This window comes from Ranitomeya variabilis, chromosome 3 (assembly GCF_051348905.1).
Source record: "Ranitomeya variabilis isolate aRanVar5 chromosome 3, aRanVar5.hap1, whole genome shotgun sequence".
NCBI classification, from domain to species: Eukaryota; Metazoa; Chordata; class Amphibia; order Anura; family Dendrobatidae; genus Ranitomeya; species Ranitomeya variabilis.
The window spans coordinates 43,027,205-43,040,947 of NC_135234.1; the positions used below are offsets into that span (position 1 = coordinate 43,027,205).

Below are 13,743 nucleotides of genomic sequence, written 5' to 3' on the forward strand. Positions count from 1 at the left end.
CACTAGTTCTTGTGCAGAGTGCAGCAGTCAAGATGAGTGTGACGCTAGTCGGGACTCATGGATAAGCCGTAAAGCTGGGTAGTCAAGAGGTCAAAAGCCGAGAGAGTATGTCATAGCCAGAGGGGAAGACAAAGGCGTAGTCAGGAACCAGTCCAAGGTCAATATTTTAATACGGTAGCATATCACATCGAAAGGGCTAGGCAAACGGATGGTCAAAACAAATCCTAGCAGCAAAGAATAGAAGGAGCAAAGAGCAAACACAGCCTCATGAGCAAAACTACAATTTGCAGCAATCAAAGGCCCAGAACTGGTTAAATACCCAGGTAATTACCGTATTTTGCGGCTTATAAGATGCACCCTAAGTTTTGAGGAGAAAATTAGGGAAAAAAAACTTTTTTTTTTTTTAAATAAAATGGTGGTTCTTATAATCCATGCGTCTTATTGCTTACCAGGGGTGGTGGTCGCGGTGAAGCAGGGTCACTGCTGGAGGAGGCAAGAGTGCAGCTTTGCTGCAGGCTGGGATGAGGGGGTGTTCGGATGTGTGACGTGCCGCTGCTGATGTTCGGTGGTGCGGGGGCTCTGCCGACATTTTGTGAAAGCCCAGAGCCCCCGCACTTACATGGTTTAGTATGTGGTGGACTCTGGGAAAATGGCTGCCTGGGGCGGCGCATGCGCTGATGGAGATCTCGGCACCAAGATCTCAGGAGATGAGATCCCAGCGCTGAGCCCCTGCACCACCGAACACTTCCAGCAGCGCACATCCGAACACCCCCTTATCCCAGCCTGCAGCGACGCTCTACCCTTGCCTCCTCCAGCAGCGACCCTGTGACCCTGCTCCACCGTGGCCGGTAAGGTATATCCGCATTATAAGACGCACCCCACATTTTCCAAAAAATTTTGGGGAAAAAAGTGCGTCTTATAATCCGAAAAATATGGTACTCTGGACAAAAGACACATGGGTGGAGTCTTGGCACACCTTGGTCCTGATTGGACGGCTAAACTGTCACTCCAGACACTGACAGCTCAGCACGCCCCTGCATTCAATTCGATGGCTGAGCTGTCCATCATCATACTGACCGCTCAGATTGCCCCATTCTTAGACTGGACGGCAGAACTGTCATCCACTGCGTCCAGGCACTCAGGAGGAAACGTGTCAATGAGTTTGTCTTTTGGCTGCTGTGCTCTGCATGGGCAGTGACTGGGGTGACAAAGGCCGAGCAAAGCAATATTGGATAATGTACATGCACTGTGCCATCCCGCACAGGAGAGAGAGATTTACTGGAAGAGCTGTTCCAAATTTTAAGAAGTGTCCCCATAAAACTTTTTCTTTTTACATTTTATGTAAAATTTGATCAAAAGACAGAAAAAAAACCTATAATTCCAAAGGGCAAAATATATTTTCATCAGTATTTTCTTAAAATGCACCTTTCTGAATGGTCAGTATAGAGCCCGTGCAACAGATACTCTTCACATCTATTCTTAAAAAAAAGGTGAGGGTGCTCAACATGGGACCCCTCTTCTGTTAGCTCAGATTTCCTTATTGAGGGTGTTTGAAATTAGGTTTTCTAAATCAGACAATCCACCCAATCGTTGTGACGGTAAATGAAATGAAGCTGACCAGTAAAATCTGGTGTTTTCAGCCATCTCAGAATGAAGGAGCTTTGCTTTTACAGGCTTTCTACTATCTGTTTGTTAAAGCGAATCTGTCAGCAGGTTATTATGTAATCAGAGACCCTGATTCCAGCGAGGTGTCATGTCACTTCGTTTACTGGATGCAGCAGTTATAATAGTTTTCTCTACTGCATCTCTAGTTGTTGAGCTGTGTATAACCTCATCCACACACTACTGATTAGCAGCTTCCTGTATACATTGTATAGTGACGGGGAGCTGCGTATCAGAGCGGTGGGGGCGTGTTTAGACTAGGAGGCACAAGAAACCTAATCCTGTAGTGATAATCTCCTGCTGATAAAACATTGATTGTATTGAAACAGAAAAGGGACACATTCCTGGATTCATGGTCTCTTGCACAACATCATGCTGCTCTCGGATTTTATAGCAAAAATCTGCTGACTGATTCCCTTTAATCTTTTAGGAAACATTGGGATTTGGTCATTGTAAATAGGACTTGTCAACAGCAGACACTTTTTGCTTCAATCTTATTCCTGCTGATCCCTTCAGTATTCAATTTTTTTCTGTAATTCTCCATACGGTTGTAGAAATAAGGACCTTTTTACTTAGTGTTAAATGTTATGGTCTTCACCATCAGATCTAGTTACATAGGAACTTCTGGCAGGGTTTCTTTGCATTATTGAACCTTACACCCTTAGAAAGAACATTAAAAATAGCATTAAAGAGTATTCCCATCTCCATTATCTTATCCCAATATGTAGTAGGTGTAATAATAATAGCAAATACCTCCAATTAGAAATGTAGTATAGTTTTTCTGATTTGTTATGTCTCTTTCCTCATGTGCAGGCATTGCAGGACCCTTGGGTGTCCATGGTTACCACCATTGATATAATGACCGATATCTAGTTGCTAGTGGTCGTAACCATGGATACCTAAGATCCTACAATGCCTGCATATAAGGAAATAGACATAGCAAATCAGAAAAACTATACTACATTTCTAATTGGATGTATTTGATATTATTATTATTATACCTGCTACATATTGGGATAGGATCTTGGAGAATGGAATACCCCTTTAAATAAAAAGGCCCATATCTCTGGAACTGTATGAAGGATTTGAAAAACAAAAATGGAATATTCACACAAATGGTGAACTGTTGTCCCACTGCAGATGGAGAAGAGGGGGGAGGCTCCTGCTGCAGCCATCTAAAACAAGATCAGAAACTGGTTACCTTTGACCTTGTGACAGGGCCATATTAATTGAATAATAGACCTTGAAATGAATGATTACAATAAACATGAGACTGATGTCTTGCCAATGCCCTATGCTTTAATTAATAGAGTGGAGCTGAGTGAGCTGTTGTCCCACTGCAGATGGAGAAGTGGGGGGAGGCTCCTGCTGCAGCCAGTTGTCTTATCATTGCACACCTAAGGCTTCTTTCACACTTCAGTCTTTCGGCGTCAGTCAAAAACCGCCATTTTCGTAAAATGGCGGATCCGTTTTTTTTTTTGGGCAGATCCGCTATTTTCCCATTGACTTGCATTAGAGACGGATTGTGGCGGATGGTCGTCCGTTCCATCCGCCTTGCGACGGATCCGTCGATATTTGGCGGACGTTGTCTAGACATTGACGGACTTTGTAACGTTTTTTGTCGCCGGCAAAAAGGCGGAACGCGGCGGATCCGTCGCGTCCGCCTTTTTTTTGAATGGGTGCCTATGGGCGACGGATCCGTCGCGATACGTTTTTTGGCGGATCCGTCGCCTCAATCCGCTTTTTTTGATTGAGCATGCTCCAAAAAGTTGCAACTTTGCCCAGACAACCCAAAAACTATATAAAGAGGACAGGTCATTCCCAAATGTACCAGCCAGCAAGAGAGACCCTTCCATGCCCGAGAGACCCAGCCAGACCCAGCCAGCAAGACCTCTGCCAGCAAGACTTTGCCAGCCAGGCACTGCCATCCAGCCAGAGAGGCCCTGCAAGCCAGAGACACTCTGCCAGCAAGACTTTGCCAGCCAGGCACTGCCATCCAGCCAGAGAGGCCCTGCAAGCCAGAGACACTCTGCCAGCAAGACTTTGCCAGCCAGGCACTGCCATCCAGCCAGAGAGGCCCTGCAAGCCAGACCCTGCCTGAGACAGCCATGTGAGTACTGCCATCCAGCATGCATGCATGCATGCGTGCGTGCGTGCTTGTGTGCGTGCGTGTTTGTGTGCGTGCTTGTGTGCGTGCATGCTTGTGTGCGTGCGTGCTTGTGTGCGTGCTTGCATGCTTGTGTGCGTGCGTGCTTGTGTGCGTGCTTGTATGCTTGTGTGCGTGCGTGCTTGTGTGCGTGCTTGTATGCTTGTGTGCGTGCGTGCTTGTGTGCGTGCTTGCATGCTTGTGTGCGTGCGTGCTTGTGTGCGTGCGCCTGCCTGCCCTGTTTATATGTTTTTCATACTATTTAAGCTGTTATTTTTTATAGCTGAGGTGTAAAAAGTGTTTTGTGTGTGTGTATAAATGATGTGTGATGTGTTCTGCATTTTTGTTGTTATCCCAAATGTTATAGTATTTCAAATAAAGAGCAGTGTAGCTCCTACTGTACCATTAAAAAAAATAAATTTTTTTAAAAAAATAGTACCGTATTTTCCGGCGTACAAGACGACTTTTTAACCCCTGAAAATCTTCTTAAAAGTCGGGGGTCGTCTTGTACGCCGGGAATCGCCTTGTACGCCGGGTGTATATGGTGGGTGGGGGGGGGAGTGATCCTGATGACGACGAGGGGGCGTCTCACAGAAAAGTGAGTATCCCCCATTACCTTATCATAGCGCTGCAGCGTGGGGTCTCTGTGCTGGGAGCGGCGGCGGCTGCTGTGCTGTGGCGGCTCCTCTTCTGCAGTGTGGGGCCTGTGGGGCGGTGGCGGCGGCGGCGTATCTTCATGCAGTCGGGGCTCCTCCGGCATCTCAGCCTGGAAGCCCCGCCGGCAACTCCATCGGTACAATGCGCTGGCCTCCGGGAAAATGGCCGCTGCTTAGATTCAGATCTCGTTGAGATCTGAATCTGAGCATGCGCAGCCCCCAGCGGCCGGGCCACCGCATCGCACCTATTGAGCTGCCTCCGGGAAAATGGCCACTGCTCAGATTCAGATCTCGTCTCCCGAGATCTCGGGACGAGATCTGAATCTGAGCAGCGGCCATTTTCCCGGAGGCCACCTGACCGCATTGTACCCATGGAGTTGCCGGCGGGGCTTCCAGTCTTTGAGATGCCGGAGGAGCCCCGACTGTATGAAGATACGCCGCCGCCACCGCCCCACAGCACCAGAGGCCCCACACTGCAGAAGAGGAGCCGCCACAGCACAGCACAGCACAGCAGCCGCCGCTCCCAGCACAGAGACCCCACGCTGCAGCGCTATGATAAGGTAATGGGGGATACTCACTTTCCTGTGAGACGCCCCCTCGTCCTCATCAGGATCACTCCCCCCCCCCCCAAAAGGCACATATTCACCGGCCCTATAAGACGACATAGGGTGTATAAGAAGACCCCCGACTTTTAAGAAGATTTTATTTTTTAACTGGTAAAGTTGGGGGGTCGTCTTATACGCCCAGTCGTCTTATACGCCGGAAAATACGGTAATAAAAATTACACCAAACTGTCAGTAGTCTCATTTCAAGATAAATGTAATATTGGGTAAACATGCAGTAAAGGTTATATATATAAATGTGTAATGCAAATCTTGTGTATAGAATATGTTATCCGGTTTTAGAAAATACAAACTGTAGGGTAATCATAATTACCAATTTTTGGAATTGGTATTTTAAGTTCGAATGAGGAACATTTTTGATAAGGTTTGATAGGTGGCTTTTACCAACATGCGCATTGCGCATATCAATTTCAGTTTTGGTGTTGCTTTAAAGGGTTCTTGGGGTTTTTTTTTGGTGGGGAAACAGGGCTAGAGGGTTTGGCAGCTTGTGCATCAAGCATATCTACCATATAAAGTATGACGGTTAGAAAAAAAATTTCATTTTGTGTGGGATGAAATCTAAAAGTTTTTAAAAAAGATGTAAGTGTTAAATCCTACAGCTGCATCTATCCTTGTGTATAGTAGCTTAGAACTGTCTGTATACTTACAGATACTTGGGACCAAGAGGTACGCAAAGACCATAATGTCTTCTTCTGAGAGCCCCCCAGCACATCAGCAGCAAACTGAGGTATTGTATTTTTTTTTTTTTTTCTTTGTTCTGTAAAATTTTTTGGTGATACAACTATGGTCATTGTTTTTTAACCCTTTATGTGTTCTGTATTCACAGGAATATGAAGCAGAGGGGCTTACAGAAGGAGACGGACAGGGTGGAGAAAGACAAGGAGCGGGAGCGCATAGTGTAAGTTTTGAACAGACCGATCCTCACATACAATGCACTACACCCAACACAAACATTCATGACAGCACACACAATACATATGCCTCGATCTAAGAACATTATTAATTTTTTTTTTTTATTTTTTTTATTAGTCCTCACAATCCGGGGCTCGACATAGAGTTCCTCAAAGCACCTCCCATAGTCGTCGGAATGATAATCGCGGCGGTCGCCGAAGAGTAAGTTCCTTTTTGATTTGTTGTGTAGTAAAATGTAAAATTCATGTGTTGTAATCTTTCCCTTTTTATTGTTATATTTTTCGTAGGCTTCACAGCGTGCTCCCGAACAAGATGATGAAGAGGAGGGCATCGATGTGAACACCCTCATCGAAGCAGTACAAAGTAGGGAGCCGCTGTGGAACATGTCGGACCGCCGCCATGCTGACCAGTTAATCACCCGACGGCTATGGGAGGAAGTGTGCAGTGCTGTTATGGATAACTGGGAGGAACTCGATGCTGGGGCCCAGGATCTAGCGCGTAAGTATTCACACTTCATAACCTTATTTTAGCATGATTTAATGTGGTGTATAGTAACCAATTTTTGCTATCTCTTTCCAGGTAACAGGATTATCGTGCGGTGGCGGTCAATCAGGGATCGCTTCAAGAGGGAGTTTAATAAGGAGATGCAGGCCCCGAGTGGATCTAGAGGACGCAGGAGCAGATACAAACATGCCAGAGCCCTGTCGTTCCTACGGTCGACGCTGCTGAGCAGAAGGTAAATATTCAACACCACATATTTTCAGTCAAACTGAAAAAATGTGTAACCTTCAATTTTTTTGCAGCAAGGGCAATTGTAATATAAAGATACTAATATTTTTTTTCTTCTTCTTTAACAGCACTTTCTGCAGCACTCGGGAGCCTGCATCAGAGTTGCAGCCCTCTGGAGCGATCCCTCGAGAGTCCGCCACCGGCGACCACGTCGACCCCTCTGTTTCTGCACCTACCCTTTTGTTTGATCCCTCAGCCTCATCCACCAGCGCTGGAGCAGCAGGGCGGACTTCGTCACTTGAAGCTGCAGGTGATGAGTTAGAGTTCCCTTTACCCCACCCCTCTGCCACTGCCGCAACTTCTAGACCAACTTTGTGGTCAGGACGGCAGCGCCAGAGAGGTCAGGAAAGGAGCTATGCGCCTGACTTTTTGCATCTGAATGCATCCTTTCACAGTGCCATCAAGCTTTTGAGTGAGCAAACGTCTGCTGGGTACAATATGCTTAACAAAAGCATACTTGAACTCAGCAGTCGTCTTGATAGGATGCAATCAGATGCAAACCAGTCACCAAGGCACTGTTTTTTTCAGGCGGTCCTCAGGCACATGGAAAATCTAACTCCTGACCTGCAGATGCATGTGATGCAAGGCTGCCACACTGCTCTAGCGCAGGCGATATCCCATGCCCCTCCACCTACCCTTCATGTGTCAACACCTTTCCCCTCTCAATCCACCGTCTATCCTCCCATCCGTCCTCCTCCTGTACGTCCTCCTCCCGTCCATTCTACTCCTTCGTCATTTGTTCCTTCCCCCCTTAGTCTTTCCCAGTTTTTAACGTCCCCCTTCCATTCTTCCCCTTTAACTTCTCCGTTATCAATCCCAGCAACACCTTCATACCTCACACACACCACATCTGCACCTCAAGTCTCTACACAACCTCATGTTTTCACCACCCATTCCACTTCTGTTCCTCCCCATGATGTCCTGTCCCCCACTCTCGACGTGGTCCGCCCGCCTGTCAGCCCCTCCGCTACTATCTCCACCCAAAACTATGAGAATCTGTAAAAGTCAATAAATAAACAGTTTTTTGGTTTAAAAATTTTTTTATTGTCTTTTTTTTTTCTTTTAATTTTTTAAGTCACCAAGGTTATGGCAATAGTAACATTAACAGTGTTTAAAGGGTACCGTTGCAAAACATACAATGCTGCATTAAAGTACAAAGATTTTGTATGCAAACAAAAATTGGTATTTTTACAAGTATAAAAATAAATACATTTTTTACACCATTTCATACTGCCAGTCAACTGATCCTGCAGGAGACATGAAGTAGTCTGCAAAACTGTCCCGCATTCTGCAGACTGCAACTGGACTGCGAAAAGTGGGGTTTTGGTAATCCCGTAAGGTGCTTTCTGAAACATTATCCTCCAGGGAAACTTGTTCTTTTGATAGAACAAAATTATGCAGGACAACGCACGCTTTGACCACATCATCGACAGTTTCAGTCTGCAGTTTAATGGCAGTTAGTAGCACTCTCCATTTGGCAGTTAGGATGCCAAAGGCACATTCCACTACTCTGCGTGCTCTGGTTAAACGGTAATTGAAAATTTTCTTCCTCTGGGTCAGTCCACTACTTCCAAAGGGTTTAAGCAAATGTGGGGAAAGCTGGAAGGCATCATCTCCAACACAAACAAATGGTAACGGTGGACCGGTGGTTCCAGGGAGAGGTCTAGGGGGCGGAAAATCAAATGTCTCTCCATATAAACGGCGCCCCATTGGTGAATTTTTAAAGATTTGTGAATCATTTGCACGTCCATACGCACCTATATCCACAGCGATGAACTTGCATTGTGCGTCAGCTATGGCCATCAACACAATAGAGAAATACTTCTTATAGTTATAAAACTGTGACCCAGAGCCTGAAGGTTTGACGATCCTTATGTGCTTTCCATCAACTGCTCCAACACAATTTGGAAACTGGCAAATCTGATGAAAAATTTGGGCGATCTCCAGCCACCTCTCCTGTGATGGCTCTGGGATGTATTCCACTTGTAGGCACTCCCACAATGCCCGGCAGGTATCTCTGATGATCCCCGAGATGGTGGATATCCCAAGTCGAAATTGAAAATGGAGGGATGAGAAGGACTCTCCAGTTGCAAGGAATCTGTTAACAAAAAGACAATACTTAATAAAAAAAATACAAAAAAAAACAACACAGTTATAAGTCTGATGAATGAGAATCATTTAATAAAAAAAATGACTTACCGAATAGTCACCATGAGACGCTCTGCTGGTGATATTGAGAATCGCATCTGGGTGTCTCGTCTCCGTATACAGTCTTCCACATAGCCCAATAAAAATTCAAAATTTTCAGCTCTCATCCTCACATAATTGAAGAACTTTTGAGGGTTTTCCCTTAGTTCCATGTAAAGCGTGGAATAAACACCACGGGTCATACGTTGTGCTGTGATGGGATGGATCCACAGCCTTCTCTTACGCCGCTGCCGTAGGATTCGCAGTCTTCGTTCCTCCCTCTCTCGAACGCTGACTGCCAACTGATTTGCCTCAAAAGTAAAATCTGCATAGATCTTTGCAATGTTCGCCAGGACTCCTTCCATTTCTGCCACTTTCTCTACAACCTTTCAAAGATGTGGTGTAAATACACGCTATATATAGTTTTCCAGAAGTTTCCAGTAGCCAATCACATTGAAATCCTCCCCTTTTTAAAAACGGATCCGTCAAAAAACGGTTGCAACGGATGTAAAAACGTTCACAACGGTTCTAACGGATCCGTTTTTTTAACGGATTAGGGCAGCTGATCCGTTAAAAAACCGGATCCGTTAGAACCGTTTTTGAACAAAATTTGACGGATCCGTCGATCCGCCACGATGTCGGACCCAACTGACGCCACACAACTGAAGTGTGAAAGAAGCCTAACAGTGCAGAGGAGGAAGGTGGATATGGCTGAGCTACTGAGACAAACCCAGTACATTTCTTCTTTTATTTCTCAGTTTTACTTGTAATATGAAACAAAATCCCATCAAAGAAAAGGTGGAGATTAAAAAGAGCAATATCTGGGATAGTTTTTTTTTTGTGTGCATTTTTGTGTATTAGTGTTTCTTTAAATGTATCCCTTTAAGGTTAGGTTTGTACGCCTTGTTTGCTGATTATGTAGCTGACATATAGGAGATTTGGCAGTCTTTCATTGTTTACCTAATTGGGTTTGTTTTGTCATATGCGCCTGGTATCCTGCAGGCAATGAGTGATACAATGAGTAATATTACTTGGCTTCCGGACAATGGAAAACAAATGTCTTTCATGTACAGTGGAGAATGCCTTTGTTAAGGCTGGATATGTAAATTTCTTGATATGAGTTTTACAGTGGCGTGTTTTTTTTCCGTCTCACAAAGGTGCATTTCTGCTCCTTACAAACCAGACTGAACCCTTTCATTACCAAATGCACAATAGCTTCCAAATATGACCTCTATCGGCTTCATGCTGTGTTAGCGGAAGCGTGGCGTCGCAATATTTTGGCCGAAGTAGAAGGTTGTTGGCAACGTGTAGGGTTTGTGTAAAACCACACTGCATAATAGAATAGATTTTTGTATGTGATAGATTTCAATTTTCTCTGAAAGTGTAACTGCACTTTCAGGTGACTTGTCAGAAAATGCTGTAATGTGTGTCTATGGGAAACCCTGGATCTAGTAATGACTTGTGTTCTTCATTGTTAGCAGCTGTTCCCTCTGCCCAAGAAGCAGTTTGTATGTATTTCTGCTCTTGTTTCCCAGTTTCGCCCTTGACTTGTACAGGTAAAGGCCCCTTTAAAAAGTCCTTTATTTTCGGTGCAACTGGCAGCTGTGCTAAAATTAAGCAACTTTTGCTGTTCTCACGCTATTTTTGCCCAGCTTCTAAGTAGGCGTTACGGGCGCATGGTAACCATGGCTCATCAAATTCGTGGACTGGAGAAGGATTTGTGGTGAGTCGCACACAGACGTTCCCGTCACTCATCTGCCGGCGCTCCTGATTCATACACCTACGCCTTTTCATGAATCAGGAGCATCTGACTCCATTTCATCTCCCCATCAAAACCCATGTGAAGAACGCTAGTATTGTATCAGGCTCAATGTATGTAATTTAATCCCTCAGTGAAGACAGATTTGTAGACAGATTTGAGAAGTGTTAGGCTGTGTGCACACATTGCTGATTTTTCAAGTTTTTTTCACGTTTTTCGTGATAAAAACGCTATAAAACTGCAAAAGAAAAGCATACAATATGCATCCCATCATTTAGAATGAATTCCGCATGTTTTGTGCACATGATGCGTTTTTTTCCGCGAAAAAAACGCATCGTGGTAAAAAACGCAGCATGTTCATTAATTTTGCTATTTTTTTTGCGAATTTCCCACTATAAAATGCATTGGCAAATGTCCGGAAAAAAAAGCATCAAAAACGCGCAAAAAACGCATGCAGATTTCTTGCAGAAAATTTCTGGTTTTTCGCAGGAATTTTCTGCAAGAAATCCTGAACGTGTGCACATAGCTTTATAGCGTAAAAGATCAAGATCAGAAAAGTTCCGACACTCATGGAAGGTTATATCTTTATTACATCACAGTGATCCAACTGAACATTTCAGGCCATCCCGGGCTTTCCACAGCAGGTGGATCAGTATGGAGTAATTACCATATGAGGTTACACCTTCCATGAGTGTCGGGACTTCTCTGATGTTGCACCATTTACCCTTCTCGTGCACACCACCACTATAGTGGAGTGCCGATCGTTTTGGAGTTCATCACAAGTGACCAAAAGTAACTGATGAATGGATTATAAAGTAGATTTCTCTAATAAGATCTATCACAAAGTTTATTAAGTCATTCATCCTATTAACCAGATGCTGGTAGGTCGGAGAAGGTTTGACGGGCTCCTGTCCAACACCAACAGACTGTCTACTGAGGTTCTACGAAACTTTTTTACTCAACTCTAATCTCTAATTCTGGAGGACAGCTAGTTGACTTAAAAGAGAACGGTGTAATTTGGGGTCTCGCTGCAGGGATTTCAAACTTAATAATAATAATAATTTATAAATAATAATAATTTTTATTTATATAGCGCCAACATATTCCGCAGCACTTTACAATTAAGCGGGGACATGTACAGACAAATTCAATACAAGTTAAGACAATGTAGACAGTGACATTAGGGGTGAGGTCCCTGCTCGCAAGCTTACAATCTACAAGGAAATGGGGGGGACACAATAGGTGAAAAGTGCTTGTTATTTCAGGTCTGGCAATTATAATAAATAGGGATTTTCATATAAAGCTGCATGATCCGGTTATCAGCCCGTGTGTTTAAGTGCAATAGTCAAGTATCAAGTGCAGTTATCGTGTGCATGGAGGGTGTGGAGACAGATGAATAGTAGGGTGCAGATTAGAATAATATTTGGAAGGAGGGAACAGGGCAAAGTTAGTTTACTGAGTAGTTGATGTGGTAGGCTTATTTGAAGAGATGGGTTTTTAAAGCTCGCTTGAATAGGTCGGGGCTAGGTATCAGTCTGATCGTGTGGGGAAGTGCATTCCAGAGAGCTGGCGCAGCACGAGAGAAGTCTTGGAGACGGAGGTGCGAGGTTCGGATTACAGGGGTTGTTAGTCTTAGGTCGTTTGTAGAATGGAGGGCACGTGTAGTGCGATAGACAGAGATGAGAGAGGAGATATAAGGCGGTGCAGAACTGTGGAGAGCTTTGTGGGTGAGAGAGATGAGTTTATACTGGACCCTGTAGCGAATGGGTAGCCAGTGTAATGACTGGCACAAGATGGAGGCATCAGTGAAGCGGCTGGACAGAAATATGACCCTGGCTGCCGCATTCAAAAACTTATCCAAAAACATTTATCAGTACAAGTGAAAAACTTACAAATGGGCTTAAAAGAAAAAAATAAAATATTGGAGGAGATTTAATAAGCTAAATGCTCCCCAAAAACCTGTCTTTCTTGACTTGCACCATATTTATGCGTTTTAGATCATTTGGCCCTATTCATCAAAACTTTTGCAGTTCTGACTTTGCAAAATCGCCAAACCTTTGCATATCGTAAGGCTTTTTCTTCTTAGTTTTGCTTACAATCAATGTAAATCCTACATTCTGGGCACGTTTTCCTTGCTGGAGAGAGGTTCTTATGATTTTTTTGTCCCCATGATCATGTTTACCTTGTTGTCTTGCTTTGTCTCAATGGTCAGGCGGCATTCATCCCCGTGAAGTTTATTTAAGCCGGGGTGTTCTAATAACTGGATTAGTGATACTGAGAATTATTGTGATGATGAGATGGGAAACCGCTTTGTGTGACACTACTAAACTACTTGACATTTGCCTCTACCATGTGCAGCTCATTGGTGGGATTTAATATTCGATAAAGGGACAAAGTCAACATCAACACAAAATGACTTTTCTAACCAAGTCTAAACGCTCGTCGCACCAATGGCATGGCCAAATAGTTCAGTAAACCTTCCATTTACTTGTTTTCCATCTATTGCCACCCTTTCATTGCTCCTGTAAAATGACATCTGTCCATCACGTTAGAGTAGGCGAACATAGATGAAAAATAAAGGTGGGAAGACGCAGTGAACTCCTTGACCAAGGCAAGCGTGTGTCGTGCTCCTTTGCTTGCTTTGAACAATTATTTTATGTGGATAGACCCCCGTTAAGACTGGAAAGTCATGTTGAGCCATCCTAAATTTTAATGCTGGATGCATGTACAAAAATTATAGGCCAAACTTTAAAAATGTGCCCTCGTTTTTCATGTTTCAAGTGCTCTGATTACCAGGCAAGTCTAGGACTACATGATGTAGACATGAGTTGCTGCTGTATTAGTCTCATCTGGCATTTGAAGGAATCAAGTCTCAAGCTGAACTGAAGGTGGCCCTACACGTTGGAGAGGAGCAGATTGGTGGTTGAATGCAGCCATACACATTTTTTCTTTTTGACTGTCAAATCAGCCATGTTTGTTCGATGATATCAGGTCTGAGACCAAATATTG

The 13,743-nt window shown here is 44.2% G+C and overlaps 2 protein-coding genes across 5 annotated transcripts in view; both read left to right on the plus strand.

Moving 5' to 3' along the window:
• The window catches only part of APP (amyloid beta precursor protein), a 307,189-nt gene that overhangs the window by 169,393 nt on the left and 124,053 nt on the right, over nt 1-13,743 (plus strand). The gene's annotated exons all lie outside the window — the stretch shown is intronic.
• Nucleotides 6,417-7,790, plus strand: LOC143816960 (uncharacterized). Its single transcript, XM_077297970.1, has 2 exons — nt 6,417-6,735; nt 6,857-7,790. The coding sequence occupies exons 1-2, from the start codon at nt 6,539-6,541 to the stop codon at nt 7,788-7,790; spliced, it is 1,131 nt and encodes a 376-aa protein (XP_077154085.1). The 5' UTR covers nt 6,417-6,538.